The sequence below is a fragment of the Akebia trifoliata genome, chromosome 6 (assembly GCF_017979445.1).
Source record: "Akebia trifoliata isolate Shusen 1 chromosome 6, ASM1797944v1, whole genome shotgun sequence".
NCBI classification, from domain to species: domain Eukaryota; kingdom Viridiplantae; phylum Streptophyta; class Magnoliopsida; order Ranunculales; family Lardizabalaceae; genus Akebia; species Akebia trifoliata.
This window is the reverse complement of record NC_141380.1, coordinates 800478-818369: the sequence shown is the minus strand read 5'-3', so window position 1 is coordinate 818369 and position 17892 is coordinate 800478. Positions and strand designations below refer to the sequence as shown.

Genomic DNA, 17892 nt, shown 5'->3' with positions numbered 1-17892 from the left:
AATTATCCACTTAATTATATGAGTGATTATTCAAAATTGAAACTCATTAGCTGGTTAGGACTTAGGATCATGTCATTTGGATCACTAAGATTGATGACTAAATTTGTTATGACAATGAGAGCCTTTTTTTTTTTGTTATATTTAATTTCATTTGTTATATATATAATGAATTTGGTTTGATATCCCTGAACTAAGAGTCGAATCAATCAAATTTTCAAAATTGTAAATTAGAACCAAACCAATAAACTAAAAAATTGAATCAAATCAATCCAAAATACTTTGGTTGGGCTTGGCCCGATCCAAGTTAGGCAATTTTGGATGGATTGGGCTCATTAAGCAAGCCTAATATCATTTTCATCAACGCCTAAATTTTATTTTATATCTTTAAAAAGAAATACAATATAAAATTAAAATCAATAGTAAATAAATTTGCCTATAACCTCCAAATCCATCATTTAAATAATATTTCAACAAATTATATTAAATCAAATCTTACATTAATAACGAATAATTGCCCACAAACCACACTACTAAGATAAAGTCAAAAAGTTACAATTAAAAAAAAAAAAAAAATTCTTCATGATATTTCCCTCTACTTCTTAGTTCTTAATGTCAATATCATTCGTAGTTGTGATTTGTGACTCTAGGAGTCTTTTTTTATTTATTTCTCTCTCTCTTCAAAAATTATGGAAAAACGTCTCTTCATCTTCAAAAATATATTGTTATTTATATAACAATAGATTTAAATATAGAAAGAAAATTAATAAAAAGATTTTTTTTCCTTAGTATTACAAATATATTTAGGAAGAAAAAATTAATACATTTTTAAATAAATAAAAATATTTATTTGTAAATATATAGCATCTGGGTTGAGTTGGGTTGCCTGGAGCCTCAACCCAAATTCAATTTGGGATGAAATATATCCTAGCCCAGGCTCAATTCATTTTCCATTTAACTCAACCCACGCTCGCCCAAGTTGAATTCGGGTTAGCCTGCCCAAGTTGCATCCCTGACAATCATTGATTTGGACCATCCAATTTCTGGGCTCTACTATGTGTTTGATTGCAATCATTAGATCTATCCACTTCTTCTTTTTTTTTTTGGGGGGGGGGGGGGGGAGGAGACTACTCCCTATGGTACAGTCACACGTTCCAATCCTACAGAAGTTTCCCCATATGCAAAATTAAGTCAAAAGGTCACCCAATTTTAAATACACTATTAGAGAGAGCAAACCCATATCGCTAATTTTACAACCGAATTGATCCCTTGTGTGAGATCTAGGATGGCTTTATAAGGATTAATTGTCCCTATCTAGAGTTTGAACGATCACAATCATGAAATCAATGGTTTTCTTATAACTAAGTGTGTGTTTCGTAACACTTCTGAAGTTTGAATGGAGGTATTCCACTTTTAAGATTCAGACTTCAGAAGTTTTATTGTCATTTGTTTCGTTTCAGATTTTAGACTTAAAAATCAAAATTCAAAAGTTTTGATTCAACAATGAAGGGACGTTGAATGAAACTTTTGAAATCTGATTTTTTTAATTATTAAAATGCCCTCATCAAAATCCTGATTTCTATCATTTATATCTTTTTTATACAAACTCAAAAACCCTTATTTTTAACTTTTCTACCACTCATTCCTTTATAACTGTGCTGTTAAGGTCTCTTTTCTTTCTCTCGTTTCGTGTTGGAAAATCTTATATTTTTCATTCTAAAATTAACACAGTAATATTTTTTTCTATCTTTGATCAAACATTTTCACCCATTAATGAATATCTATTTTTCTTTTAGCATCATATGTTTCATATATGTAATTTCAATCATATACTTGTAATTTAAAAATCTTTAAGATTTTTTGAGTTAGAATTGGATTTATGTTTTGCTAATTTGGGTGTTTCAAGAAAAAAACAATTGAGATTATTAGGGTAATCATCTTGGTCTTGAACATTTTTTAAAATCATAGGATACAATGCTAAGTTAGTGATTTCTAATTGGACTTTAAGATTAAATCTTTTTCTTCTCGAGTTTTGATGGAGGTTGGAAACATTAGTTGGTGTAAGGCCAAACTAGTATCTAGTTTAGGAATAATTTAGAATTATCTATTTGATGAATGATGAAGAGGTGATTAGATAGTTCACATCTCAATCTAATTAATTGGATAATGCTTATTAAAAATTATTTTTGAATGTTGTTTATATTCTTGATCATAGGCAAAAAAGTGATTTAGTAGGAGAACCAGGATCTTATGCATAACATATTATGTTTTTCGATTAATAAATTATTAGAATTATGAAATGATAATATTATCAAAATGACCATTATATTTTAAAATTCTGTTTATAATCAGAAGTTTTCTAAAGGTGATAAACAAACAACCTTTTTAAAATAAAATTTCTCGGAAGTGTTACCAAACATACCTTATTCAAGACGGTGTAGCCTAGACGATGGGTTAAGTTTGACTGATTTCCTTTATTTTACATTCTGAAGTTCGACTTTAAAATTGAAAATGACAAATACAGACCCGCACAAGGAAGAGATCTTCAATAAATAAATAATAAGAGTCCACAGGACAATCAACGCTAGTTCCTGTTCTTCTTCTTCTCTCTCTCTCTCTCTCAAAACATATATGGCTGCTTCATCTTCGTTCTTCAATTTGGCCTTGTTGTTTATATCGTGGTGGTGTTGGTGGTTTTTAATAATTGGGATTGTATCTGCTCAGCTATCACCTACCTTTTATGAGACTAAATGCCCTAATGCCCTCTCTATCATTCGAAACGAAGTAAGTGCTGTAGTTTTGAAAGATGATCGAATGGGTGCTTCTTTGCTACGTCTCCATTTCCATGACTGTTTTGTTAATGTAAGTGTTCCGTTTCTTTTTTCTTACTTGGTTTTCTATATATCATAAGACAGCAATCAAAATGCACCATCAGATCAGATTTAGAGTTATGGGTTGTCTTCCTTTTTATTAATCTATTTCAATATAGTGTCATCTTTTTAATGTTCGATTAAATTTAATATAGATAGATAGCCAACATGTTAATCCATGTGGAACCAATGACCCTTACTACGGAAAGTTTACATAATTTTAATGTACTTAAAAAAAAGAAGAAGTGATAATTTAGGAAAAAAATAGGGTAAATTACCGTTTCGCAGATGAATATGACGGAATTCTGATTCTGACTCACTGTTCATTTTAATTCCCAAAACATGAAAATCCAGATCACAGGTTTTTCAAAGTGACACTCTTACTAGTTTAAAGTTGCGAGACCGTCACTTTTATAACCAACAAGATTGTCACTAAAAGAAAAAAAATATATCAGCAATTGCTCTTCATGTTTTGGATGTTAAAATGAATAGTTAGCCAGAATGAGAATTTTTGTCAATAGTTGATCACATTTTAGGAAGTTGGTCAAAAAAATAAGTATTTTTCCAATTTTATATTAAAAAACACATCAGGCACCAAATAAATATGTTTTAGCTTATAATGTGGGATCGACTAATCGCGTGAGCCCATGTGTATTGAATGGCATCCCCATTTACTAAATTTCCCTCATTAGTCTTGACGTTGCACACATTGGAGAGCCTGTGAGCAATGTGAAAAAAAGTCCATGGGCAACAAATCTCCCGCTCCAAACCTAACCATTTTCTACATGGCATGCAACCCGATGTGTTTATTCTCTAATTGAAACATGATATGTAGACTCCGTGCATTGCTATAGCAATAGGACCCCATTCTGTATCGTGAAATCTGTAACATTTCCTTGGAAATTGTGTTTCAAAATTCAAACAGGGTTGTGATGCATCTATACTATTGGACGACACTTCAAGCTTCATAGGAGAGAAAACTGCAGGCCCCAATATCAATTCATTGAGAGGGTTTGATGTCATCGACACCATTAAATCTCAATTAGAGAACTTGTGCCCAGGAGTTGTTTCCTGCGCAGACATCCTGCTGCTAGGGATTCTGTTGCTGCTGTAAGCAACATCGGTTTTTATTCATTTATATATTAATGATCTATATATGTTGTCCATAAAAACACTTCCAATGATCTTGATTTTGATTTTTTTCAGATGGGTGGCCCTTCATGGACTGTACAATTAGGAAGGAGAGATTCAACCACCGCTAGTCGAAGTAACGCTAATACCGATATCCCCACCCCAAATCTTTCTCTCAGCAGCCTTATATCTGTATTTTCATCCAAAGGTTTATCTGCTAAAGACATGGTGGCTCTTTTAGGTAATCTTACATTTTGTGTATGTAGTTAAAGTAATTAAATTTTTAACAAAAATGACCAAAATGTCTGTCATTATTTGACCTTTAATTTTCAGGAGCTCATACCATAGGCCAAGCAAGGTGCACCTCATTTCGTACTCGAATCTACAATGAGACCAACATAAGCACAGCATTTGCAACATCATTAAAGTCAAATTGCCCGAGCACAGGTGGGGATAATAACCTCTCTCCTATAGACGCTACAAGCCCAACAGCATTCGACAACGCTTATTACAAGAATTTGGTGAACAACCAAGGTCTTTTGCACTCGGATCAACAACTTTTCAATGGTGGCTATACAGAGTCTCTAGTTACTAACTATAGCACCAATCCTGCAATTTTCTTTTCGGATTTTGCAAGTGCCATGATAAAAATGGGAAACATTAGCCCACTAACGGGTTCAAGCGGCCAAATCAGGACCAATTGCAGGAAAGCCAACAAATTGGAGGACCAACCACTTTTCTTTTTTGAGTGTTTACTGGATGATGAAATAAATTTCTAAGTGTAATTTATGTAGTTTGGACACTTAGAGGAGATTACAGTTATGGTTGTGGTGGGTAGGATCTCTGATTTGAATGTTTAGATAAAACAAAAAGACTATTCCTCCATTCAGTTAAAGAACAGTGGATTAAACATCTATTATTCTAAAATAAATACACTTGAAAAAAGATCCACTTTAATCGATTTGATTAATATGAAACGAGTTAGTTGGACGACCCAAGTCCAGGATTTTGCCCCAGGGTAGATTTTTTTGTTTTTTTGTTTGGGGGCAACTTAGAGTATATATATATGTATATATATTTCTCTTTTTGTGGGGGGGGGGGGACAATTAGGGTGGATATTTTTATTGGCCACTAATACCTATCGCAATAACTTATTAATATATAGATTTTGAAAATTCTTGTAGGAGAAAGTGCCCCCACTGAAAATCCACCTTTGATTACCCTACATATATATATATATATATTATATACCGTCCTTACACTCAGTTTGCGTTGAGAGAAGAAAAACTCATTAAGAGAAGACAAATTCAGTTTCTCTCCACCTTGTTTGGATTGACAGGAGAGAAAATGAGATAATTTTAAAACTTTAAAATGTCTTAAAAGAGATTTATAGGGGCGGAGTTGGAAGTACAAAATATTTGAAAAGGGCTTCTCTTCATTTCTCTTCTCTTATCTCAAATTCTTTTCTTTTCTCTTCTCTTTCCACTTAATAATTCAAACAAGAAAAATAGAGAGAGACACATTTATTTTCTTCTCTTTATTTGTCTCTCCAAACACAACGTGAAATAGAGAGAGACTCGGGGGGGAACAGGTGGGGGCAATTGCCCCCACCAAACTTTGAGACACCCCTATATTTTCAACTAATTACATACCCCATTTGTCTCCACTCCCTCACCTCTCTCCCCCATTTGCCCCCACACCCTCATCTCCCTCCAATTTTTGCACCCCCCCCCCCCCCCCCCCGCGCCTCACCTCCCTCCATTCATGTTCTTCAACTATACAACTAATCATAGTTTGCCCCCACTACAAGAAAATCCTGGCTTCGCCCCTGGAAAGATTCATTTATTTATTTTTTCTTTTCTCTTTATTTCTCTCGCTCCAAACACAACGTTAAGGACCTATAGTCTTATTTTAAAAGGGAATTTATTGACTTTCCTTCCAATTGGTTGGTGAAACTTTGGGACCATTTGAAGGAGAAATTAAGTTAAAGTTACTAGTAAGACGAGAGAGGATATTATTAATTTTGAAAAAAGTTCACCACCAAAAGTTGTCTATAACATGATTTCAAACGCTAATCATCTTGTCTAAACCTTACGTCTAGGATGACTTTGGGGTTGGGCTGTCAATGAATTGGACCCAGCTTGGGGTGAGAGAAAAAAAAACTCATTAAGAGAAGAGAAACTCAGTCTCTCTCCACCTTGTTTAGATTGACGGGAGAGAAATTGAGATAATTTTGAAACTTTAAAATGTCTTGAAAGAGATTTATTATCAAAGATAATTTTGAAACTTCAAATTCTTAATTTTCTCTTCCCTCCTCACTTAACAATCTAAACAAGAGAAATGGAGAAAGACTCATTTATTTTCTTTTCTTTTTTCTATATTTCTCTCAATCCAAACACAACCTTAAGGACCTATGGTCTTATTTTGAAAAGGAATTTATTAACTTTCCTTCCAATGGGTTGGTGAAACGATTGGAATTTGGGACCATTTCAAGAATAAATTAAGTTAAAGTTGCTAGTAAGATAAGAGTGGATATTATTAATTTTGAAAAAGTTTCTCCACCGAAAGCCGTCTATCACATTAGGTCTAGGATGACTTTGGGTAGGGCTGTCAATGAATTGGCCCCGGATCAGGCCCAATGCGATATGAGATACAAAATCTAAATAAGCTTCATATATTTTAATCAAATAAAAAATATAATTGAAAGTGGCACTTAGCTAAGTGAGGAGAGTTGATCCGATGAACTGGGTTCGACCCATCTTCACCTCTATTAACTACTAATCCCTTGCTTGCTTAGCTCAATATGTGTATATTCTAACATTTATCGGATTAGGCCCTTATCAGATAGGGAAATAGTTGATCCAAATACAATTCAATAAGATATCGAGAGTGGAACAGATTCGATTTTGGTTAGACTCATTTATTTTCTTTTCTTTTTTCTATATTTCTCTCAATCCAAACACAACCTTAAGGACCTATGGTCTTATTTTGAAAAGGAATTTATTAACTTTCCTTCCAATGGGTTGGTGAAACGATTGGAATTTGGGACCATTTCAAGAATAAATTAAGTTAAAGTTGCTAGTAAGATAAGAGTGGATATTATTAATTTTGAAAAAGTTTCTCCACCGAAAGCCGTCTATCACATTAGGTCTAGGATGACTTTGGTAGGGCTGTCAATGAATTGGCCCCGGATCAGGCCCAATGCGATATGAGATACAAAATCTAAATAAGCTTCATATATTTTAATCAAATAAAAAATATAATTGAAAGTGGCACTTAGCTAAGTGAGGAGAGTTGATCCGATGAACTAGGTTCGACCCATCTTCACCTCCATTAACTACTAATCCCTTGCTTGCTTAGCTCAATATATGTATATTCTAACATTTATCGGATTAGGCCCTTATCAGATAGGGAAATAGTTGATCCAAATACAATTCAATAAGATATCGAGAGTGGAACAGATTCGATTTTGGTTAGAAAAATAGTTCAGGCTGCTTCCCCAGGGGTTGAAAGAAAATCGACCCCAATCCAATCCCAATCAGACACTTAAATATCAGGATCGATTGCATAATGAGGAGGTGATTATCATATTTTTAGTTGTCCTTTGTACATGACATCTTTAAGGATAAATGAAATAATTAACCCAGAACACCCCATACTTGCAATATTTCCATTTTGTTTTCTTATAACAAGGATTTTTGGGTCTCAAATTGGTCGAGTATAAAAAAAGAAGTAAGTATATAATTTATCTTGAGTTTTAGTCTTAGGCAAAGATATATTGTATGGAGTTGATTCATTTATTTCCTATTAAATTTAATGTATATATTCACTTTTTTCAGTTTTTATTATGATGACTTTGGATTTGGATTTTAGGTCTAGTTTCACTAGGCTGTCAATGGGCAGGGTTTTTTGTGCTATTCAGCTTGACCTGACCATATTCAGTAATTCTTTAAATAATTTGCGAATTAAATCAGAATTTTCTGAATGATATACAAAACAATTAAAACTTTCTTCCAATTCAACTCATTGTAAAAATTCTTGACTTTTAGCACTTTTTGGGATCATTCACGATTTATTCTTTTTCCAAATTAAACAAATAAAAAATACTTTCTACAAAGACAGCAAAAACACAAATTAACCCCTATTTTTATAATAAAAAAAAAATTCTATCTCAATATTACATGGTAATATTTTCATTAATCTTTCTTCACACTTAAATGTTTCATCATTAGACAATCAATAACCATTGTTTGTTATCAAATCTCACGATTAAAGATGAACAATTATTATTTTTACTCCTTTTATATATCTTCTCTCTCCTCATATATAGATTTTTTGAATATGATCTTGGTAACTCAATTAAGTAAGATAGAACATGCTTTTCATTATGAAGATTTGTGTTTAATAGTAAGATTAATTATACAAAATAATAATTATGTTCTTAGTTTTAAATTTGTTCTATATATGCTATTTTAAAATAGATATTAAAATGTTTAATAAATATGTGTAAAGGTAAGTATTATTGATTTTTTGTTGTTGCTTTAATAAGGGTTAAATGTTCGATAAATATCTAATCTTCTTAATTACATAAAAGTGAATTCAAAGACATATAATAATAATAAAATTTAAAAAGATAGGAGAATTTTCTAAATATTTGAATATGAGTATTATGAAAATTTTAATATATATACACACAAAATTTTGAAAGTTTTCTAGAGTATTGAACTCAAATTATACCCGAACTGTTCTCATATCGCAATTTTGCAATTTTCAGAATTTAAAAAAAATTACTAAATATATATTTCGAATATTACTCAAATTAATCCCGTAACGATTTTTTGTTGTACACCAAATTGCTAACTATGGACCTGACCTGTTATAGATTGGATTTGGGTTTGGGATCTAGGCCTATTGAGTGGTCCTTCGTGGCCGAAATTCAGATGGGCCAGTCCCAAACCCGTTGGATTTGAACATATACTATTTATAATTTTAGACCGAAACCTGCAGGCCAATGACAGCCCTGGTATATGAAGACTTTGTCACATGAACATACGGCCCAAAACTGGAACAAATTTGATACTGAGTATTTCCAAAAGGTCACAAAATTCTCCGAGTTCTACCAAAAAATTGTATAGTTCTCCAAATAAGGGCCCAGCCAATTAAATTATTTAAAGCAAATGAATTAGTCAATGATTCATCGATTAAATACACTTTTAACACTCAATCTATTTTTTTTTTTAAATCTTTTTTCAACCTTCAAATCTTAAGAACACCATAGGGGTTTTAGGGAGTTTTTGAAGATCACATAATTTGTATAATCTCTAAAAATTTCTTAATTTTTTATGAAACTTATCTGAATACATTGAAATTAGCCTAACTAAATCCTTGTCGAATAATTGCCAAATCAGAACTTTTTTTTCTTGAGGACAATAGGGGGCAAGGGGATCCTTCTCGTTTTTCCCCTTCTTTGACGTGTTCCTTCTCTACCTCAATTTATCATTCTTTCATGATGGAGATCCCGCACTATCTCACGCTAGTTGAACAAAGTTGATTCAATCAAGTTATCATGCCAACTAGTACTGGTTGACTTAGTAACTATAAACCAAGTTGGAATCAAGTCGATGCGATTCCAAATTGATGACATGTTCCCTTCAGAAAGGAAAACAACGAAAAACACACAGCACTACCTCAAAGGATAGTTTGAGGTCCTAGGTTTTGGTGAAAATTGGAGATACCTCCTTATGTTTTGCATACTAATGACATGGCATACCCCTTGATCAGTTCAGTATATAGGAGTTACTAACATAAAATGATCAAAACACTCTTGTCCTCATCCCATGACAAAACCCCTTGATTCATTTTAACAAATCTATTGAACCTTTTTGAGGTAAAATCCCTGATTATCTTTCTGAAATCCTATAATTCCCTTCATCCGGAGGAGAAAACTTATCTTGTTCTTTAGGTTTGATTGACCAAGGAGAAAATATCTTTAGGTTGTGAAATTTAGGATAATAAAATTTACCTTACAAGTCGAAGATGATGGATTTTGGCACAAAAATTAAGGTTTTTGGTGAAGGTTGAAGGTATGGGCATTTCAATCATTTAAGCAATTATAACTTCACTTATTTATGGTGTGACTTTGATTTTTAAACTCGTTCGAGACTGAGACGTATCGTCCGAGTTAACTCGGTATCAGAGCTAAACGAGACCGACTCACAAAGTATTTTGAAACGACCGCGTATTGTGTGATAAGCGAGTTGTCTCGAACGATATTTTATAATATGTCGGGCGATATAAACGAGACAACGCAGAAAATGATTAATTCACAAGCTAAACGGAACGTAAAATCTCATCCGAGTTAATCGAAACAAATGAGTTAAAGCCTGAACCCTTTATTCTTTCACCCCCAAATCGATTTTTTTTAATTATATATTTTTTTGTGTTCATTTTTTAATAAGAATCATTTCTGAATTTTTTTTGAATTTTTCAGATTTTTTAAATGTTTAAAAATCATTGTCTCAATGTCGAATGAGACGAGATGTATTGTCCGAATCAACTCGGTATCAGAACTGAATGAGACGAGACGTGATAACGAGTTTAAAAACCATGGGTGTGACATTATAATAGGAAGATCTATAGTCATTACATGTGAAATTTGAGTATATAGTCATATTACAATGGTTTTTTCAATCTCTTTCCATGCAAATTACTTGAAATTTAAATAAAGAGTGTACATTTTAAGAGAGAGGACTTTAAATTATGACAAATAGTAACAAAGCATCCTTAGTCTATAAATTATAAAAATAGGTAATATTATGGGTCGATAAAATAAATGAATAATCTCGGTGACTACACCTATAATGTTTGGAGATAGTAAGTCAGATTCATTAAGATTAAATCCAATTTATGGTGGGTTCCAAATCTTGACATATAGAAATCACGTTTTAAGTGCAGAAACTATTAACATCATTTGTTGCATCCATCAAAAGGAAATCTAAAGCAGTAAAGACTCTAGAGATTTGTTAAAGATGTGGCCGCGCCTCGTCTGTCGGCTCATTTGCAATCTCTTTCTCTCTCAGCTCACGACACGACACACTGTTACTTAGAACCACAGATGATGCTAAGGAATGGAATAAAATTTGTTCACGCCATTGAAAAGTCAACAGTGAAGACAAGTACATATATAATTTATAAAGGTGCTTAGTTTTCTAAGTCTTCTAGAGATCCCACAGAAAAGAATCTTTACTCTCATGGGGTGGGGTTGGGGGAGCAACATTTGCGACAACTACTAAAAAGAAAACTTTGTTGAATCTTACTTCACTTGTGAGATTTAATCTTCCCTTAATTATATGTGTGAGAGGGAATAACACAAGCTCCACCTAAAAGTATAACAAATGTTCTTAGGGTCAACAATAGTGGGGCACAAGTATTAAGTCCTCATTAATATATTAAGATAAGTTTTATTATCTTATCATGTATGGAGCCGAAGTACATACGTAAGATTGATTAAAGCTTTTTGGAGTTTATATAATTAATTATCTACAAAAGTCTTGAGCTGATTTTACCTAAACTTCATAAATTGATTTAAAATACATGAATGAACATTGAGACTCATCTATTAATTTGACGGATTCAAGTAATAAACAACAATATCATACGATGTATGCATGCAATATATATATAGGGACAACTACAACTAAATCCAATCTAAAATAAGATTGAATTTTTTGGAAATACTTGAATGTTAGGAGAAGGTAGATTTCAATGTATCTAGAAGAGGAATATTATGTCTATGATTGAAACAGACAGACCTGGACATCAAGCAAGCGTGTGGGGTCATTTAGGCTATAAATGAAAAAACATTCATGGTCAATTTTTTTTGCTTTGGAGAAGGAAAAAGATAATATATGATGGGCCAAACACCTAAGTTTGACTAATAAAACAACGTTAACATCGTTAATAATGCTACAATTAATTAATTATTTGACTTGGACGAATGTAAGATTATACCTTTATGCCCTTGATCACAGGAAGGGTAAATAATTGGATAGCAAATGCTACTGTATAATATATATAGTTGTTTTGATAAAAAGGCATGAATGATTCAGTAATTGTTGCAAAATACTTGGTCATTTTGGTACAATTCCCTAAAAGAATGTTGGTATTAGGAGTGACTACCGTTGATGAGTTAATTTATTTCAATTGAAATTGACTAATGGTATTACCCTCTTCAAATGAAACACAATAATTTTGCTTATTTTGACAAATTACTTTGTTCAGATACATTATCTAGTAATTTTAATGACCTTAAAAGAGTTCCCTTTTTAGTCTATGTAGCTTACTTATATTAAAAGCTAGTCAAATAAAATATTTATTCTAAAAACTAAGATGACACCTTTTCATTTTAATGCTACTTTTTTCCAACAGCATGATTTATCATCATCAATCATCTCATCTTTGAAGCTTTTATCGAAACAATTTGTGATTAACCAAAATTATACTAGAAACATTCAATTATATCTAAAAGCTACTCTTCTGTTATTGCAACTTACGAGTGTATGCTCTAGGCTCTTACTACCTCAATCCATGTTATTTGGGTTTTCATCTTGTTATTTTAAAATAGTTAACTTACGCAAAATATGTCAATTGAATTTCTGTTCATTTATCATTTATCGCAGTTAGTCTGTACAGTCATGAAAATATTCATTTCTTATTCTATTTTTCTGAGTCATTTTACTCATCGAATACATTCAATTTATTGATACGCTCCTTCTTCATCTTTTGACATTCATTTTATAGAATATAATACTCTTATTGTGGTCTCATGAAATTGGATAATAAAATGCAATTGTCGGGCTCACTTTTTTTTTTGGGAGGGGGACATACATACTTCCATCCAACTAGGATAAATATCCCATCTAACCATAAAGTTTGTGGGATTCACTTTATTGTTTTTCATTTTTTACCCCTAACCACAAAAAATTTAATAATACTCATAACTTTTGTTGTTGTTGTTGCGTTTTTACCCATTTTATCTCAAAGAGGATGCCTGTGCCATAAGCCTAGGAAAACTATAGTTTATATAATAAAACACAAGTGTGAACCCCACTCTCCTTGTATCTAAAGAGAGGTTAAGATTTTATCTCTTTATGAATCTAGAGGATAACTTTATTGTCTTTCCTCTTTCAAGAATATAATTTAAATTTTATTTTATTTTCTCTTCTAACTGTTTTTTCTTACTCAGATAGTGAGGAAAAATGCCTTACTAAGCCCCATCCACGGTCAAAAAGACCATGAAATGCGCGAAACAACAGATCAAGATTTGTTTCGAATGTTGAGAACATATTTTACGTGTCTTGAGGGCATTTTGAAGATAGATGAGGCTTAGTAAAACCCTTTTTTCCTCACTATCTTAGTAAGGATAGTTGGACTCTTTTCCAAAGTTTACCTCTCCAACTTTGTTGTCTTTCCTCTATTACTATTTGTTTAATAATAACATTTCAAACTTATTGCCTTTTCTCACATACCCTTTAACTCAGAATGCTTATGCTGAGCAAACTTTGTGAAAAATGAACCAGACTCAATCTCAAACAAGAGATTCTACATACTTTGACTCCTTTTACTCTAAGTTGGGCTTTTGAGATAGCGAGACACTTCAATAGGTATCTTGTCTATCCTAGTATTGTTATTTTGTTGGTACAAGCAGCTAGAAGAATTCTACAGAGTCTTCTTTGGGGGCTTTTGTTTGTTAATATGGTTCAATTTTATATAGTTGTATAACAACTTTCTTTATTTTTTTGGTTGACATTAGCTTGATTTTTCTTAATTTTTTGTTTGTATGTTTGTAACAAAATGATTATAAAATAATAGAATAATGATTTTTTGATGCCCCCCCTCTGACACACGCCCCCATATGCTCCGATTCTTTTCTTTGAGGTACACAACTGCACTTATTTATGGGGTGTACAATTGTGTATCCCAAGGAAAAAAATCTATGACTCTAGATCATGCCATGTCAGAGGGTGTCAAAAAATCACCACTCAAAATAATTACCAAGCAACAAACGAAAAAAAAAAAAAATGGATCGAAGGAGCAAACACATGATTTCGAATGTTGAATGCCAAGGGATCTTGTAAAGTTCGCTTAAAAGCTAAGTTAACAAGAAGGGGACACTTTTATTTTATCTTATTTGCTAAGAAAAAAATATCAAATTATTCACCGATTTAATTGACTTGGTGAGATTCTTTAACTAACCTTCGTTCACACACCTTTCTTTGGAATGGTGATGAATGGTCCCCCACCATCCAATTTCTTTTTGTAGTAAAGCTTCGTTGTAGGTTAACATACTATAAAGTGCAGTTAGTAATGCTACAACGCGTCTCTAATCCTAGTGTCTTACAAACCATCATTGATCATGACCGTACAACTTCTGCCGACCAATAACCCTGTCCATCTATCAACTTTCTTTCTTAATTATTCAGGGCAGATATAAGATGACTTGTCCCTATTATAGAGTTTGAACGGTTACGATCATGAAATCAGTTTTTTTTTTGTGGATCCCACCAAGAAAACTAATGTGATTTATGAAGTTTGACTTTTTTCTTTATCTTTATACGAAAATTTGATGTCCACCATTGTAATTTGTCTTATATGATTAGGGTTAATTTTATTTATTTTTTTACATTCCGAAGTAGGGCTGTAAAAGTGAAAAAAAAATGACGTAAAACAGGCCCACATGAGGAAGAGATCATCTATAAATAAGAGTCCAAAAGAGAGATTTTTAGCAAGTAAGCAACGCAACAAGCTCTTCTCTTTGTTGGTTTTGGTTATATAGATATATCTTTTCTTCTCTTTTCTTTTAAAAGATGTCTGTTGTTTCATCTTCTTTCTTTAGCTTCCACTCCTTGTTTATTATGTGGTTGTTTTTGTTACTAATTGGGAGAGCATCTGCTCAACTATCATCTAATTTTTATGGGACTACATGTCCTAAAGCCCTCTCCACCATTCAAACTGCAGTAAAAACTGCAGTTTCTAATGAGCGTCGAATGGGTGCTTCTTTGCTACGTCTCCATTTTCATGATTGTTTTGTTAATGCAAGTATTCCATTTCTTTTATCACTTTAGTTTCTATTTGTTATATAAAGCAACGTCTCCATGTTCATGATTGTTTTGTTAATGCAAGTATTCCATTTCTTTTATCACTTCAGTTTCTATCTGTTATGTAAAGCAACCAAAAATCAGCATCACAGCCGATAGAGTTTTGGGTTCACTTTATATAGTTTAGAATCACATTGTTTAAGACAACGTGTCACACCACCCATGCATATATAAGTCAAGATGTAGATGAAAAAAAAAAGACTAATGATGATCCGATGCTCTTTTTTCATATGCTCCTTGACTTGAAACTTACAAAATCATAAATCTTTTTCTTGTGTATCACAAAGCAAAGGATCTACAGGTCTACGATGGGGTGTCTGAAAAAAGAGCATAAAAAAAAAAAAAGATTTAGGACTTTTTTTTTCAAAATCAATTTATGAGGTTTTATTGGAACTAACATGATAGTCGAGATGGCCCAAATGAGAAGTTTGATTAGGCTCTACATAGTCCTTCAGTCCATGTTACCTCTGCCCATATAACCTATTTAATGTTATCCTTTTATTTAATGCCTTGACTTTATTAAAAAATAAAAGAAGATAATTTATTATGAAAAACAATACTTTTCTTACTAACTCGATTCGGCAATTTCATGTGGCATCCAAAAATGTGACAAAATTTTATGAGCCGAAAAAAAAAAAAAAAAAAAGGGAGATTTTTAACCATTGGATTTTAATTTCAAAATTGGGAGTCCGTGGTTGCCGTCCATTTTCATTGAGGCCTTGATCAAGTCATGTAGACCAATAAAAAGGTGATTTTTCAATATTAGATTTATTTTTTAATTTTAACTAGGGAGACATTCAATGACAAGGGCAATGATGGTGTTATTTGACCATATGTTAATTCATTAACAAGTTAGTCACTCTATCATAACCCATTTAATATCTTTAAATCGTTAATCTTTATTTTTTATGAAAAATAAAACAAGATCATTCACAAAAGAAAAAAAAATACGTTTTTTTTTTTTTTTTTTTTCAGTTTTATTTTATGTATAACATTTCCACGACGTGTGCGTTACAAAATTCAAACAGGGTTGTGATGCATCTGTACTATTAGACGACACTTCAAGCTTCACAGGAGAAAAAACTGCAGGCCCCAATAGCAATTCATTAAGAGGGTTTGATGTAATCGACACCATCAAAACTCAAGTAGAGAGCTTGTGCCCTAAAGTTGTTTCCTGCGCAGACATCCTAGCTGTTGCTGCTAGGGACTCCGTTGTTGCTGTAAGAAACATCAATTTCTCATTAAAAATATATTCCATCCATCAAAACACTTACTATGATCTTGATTGCAATTAACTTACAAATTATACATGATTTTGATATTTTTATTCAGTTGGGTGGCCCTACATGGACTGTTCAATTAGGAAGGAGAGATTCAACAACCGCGAGTCTAAGTACTGCAAATAGCGATATCCCTGCCCCGACCCTTTCTCTTAGCGGCCTTATCTCTTCCTTTTCAAACAAAGGTTTATCTGCTAGAGAAATGGTGGCTCTTTCAGGTTAATCCTTCAGTTAATCGACATTAGTGAATTTCATGGTGCATGAGCGAGAAGCCAAAATTATCGTTGCCATACGCATTTTTAAAATATTCAATTTATCAAGGATATCGTTGATTATAAAAATTTTATCAAAGAAGATATTTTAATTGCATTTATTTAAATTTACTTGTGTACTTTTATTGTGGGTATTTACTTTAAAATTAGGCAAATTTATCAAAACATGTACTGAATATCGAAAAATTACCTAAATGGTAAATTACCTATTTGGTAATAATTCTATTACATATAAGAGATATCCTCTATGTATTAAAATTTTGACAACCTTATTTTGTGCTTCCTTATTTCTTGTGTAGTTTAAAGTAGTTAAATTTTTAACAACAGTGACCAAAATGTCTACATTATTTTACCTTAATTTTCAGGAGCTCATACCATAGGCCAAGCAAGGTGCACCTCATTTCGTACTCGAATCTACAACGAGACCAACATAAACACAGCATTCGCAACATCGTTGAAGTCAAATTGCCCGAGCACAGGAGGGGATAATAACCTCTCTCCTCTAGACACAACAAGCCCAACAGCGTTCGACAACACTTATTACAAGAATTTGGTGAACAACAAGGGTCTTCTGCATTCAGATCAACAACTCTTCAATGGTGGCTCTACCGACTCTCAAGTTACAACCTATAGCACCAATTCTGCAACTTTCTTCTCGGATTTTTCAAGTGCTATGGTGAAGATGGGAAATATTAGCCCACTCACGGGCACAAACGGCCAAATTAGGACCAATTGCAGGAAAACCAATTGAGCACACACACCCATGTTTCTCTAATAATGTCCATGTTTCTTCCTAATATGGGGAATTTAGGTATTTATGGTATTTTGATTTACTTCACAAGGAAAATAAAGTTACATTGATCTTAGTATCACTCTGTTTGTTTTTTAGTGTATTCGCTATAAAATTAACCTTTCAAGAATGAAGTAATTTGGCTTCCTTAATTTTACAGTTTTTCATTCTTTTGGATTGAGTCTTCTTCTTAATCTTGTAAAGGTTTTGGTTATGGAGAGTAGGATCTATGATTTGGATGTTTGGGTAAAATGATCAGTTTAGTTAAAGAAGAAAAATAATTAAAATGGGATTAAACTTCTTTTAATAAAAAATAAATATAATTAACAAAATTCACCTTAATCGATTTTGAACGATTTGATTCATATGAGACGGGTTGGTTGTCACATTCATTTT

At 32.5% G+C, this 17892-nt stretch overlaps 1 protein-coding gene and 1 pseudogene across 2 annotated transcripts; both read left to right on the top strand.

Moving 5' to 3' along the window:
- The first annotated feature begins 1130 nt into the window (after positions 1-1130).
- Positions 1131-4877, top strand: LOC147399393 (cationic peroxidase 1-like; annotated as a pseudogene). The gene is made up of 4 exons (XR_015179047.1): positions 1131-2859; positions 3793-3977; positions 4074-4239; positions 4332-4877. The product of XR_015179047.1 is annotated as a cationic peroxidase 1-like (transcript).
- Positions 4878-14793: 9916 nt separating this feature from the next.
- Positions 14794-17635, top strand: LOC147399392 (cationic peroxidase 1-like). Its single transcript, XM_086444742.1, has 4 exons — positions 14794-15091; positions 16183-16374; positions 16487-16652; positions 17072-17635. The coding sequence occupies exons 1-4, from the start codon at positions 14864-14866 to the stop codon at positions 17455-17457; spliced, it is 972 nt and encodes a 323-aa protein (XP_086300868.1). The 5' UTR covers positions 14794-14863; the 3' UTR covers positions 17458-17635.
- The last annotated feature ends 257 nt before the right edge of the window (positions 17636-17892 follow it).

Excerpts from the sequence above, each read along its gene's own strand:
- LOC147399392 (XM_086444742.1), top strand. The coding sequence starts at position 14,864 with ATGTCTGTTGTTTCATCTTCTTTCTTTAGCTTCCACTCCTTGTTTATT. Across the intron at positions 15,092-16,182 it reads TTCATGATTGTTTTGTTAAT|GGTTGTGATGCATCTGTACT; the intron begins GCAAGTATTCCA and ends AAATTCAAACAG. Across the intron at positions 16,653-17,071 it reads AGAAATGGTGGCTCTTTCAG|GAGCTCATACCATAGGCCAA; the intron begins GTTAATCCTTCA and ends CTTAATTTTCAG.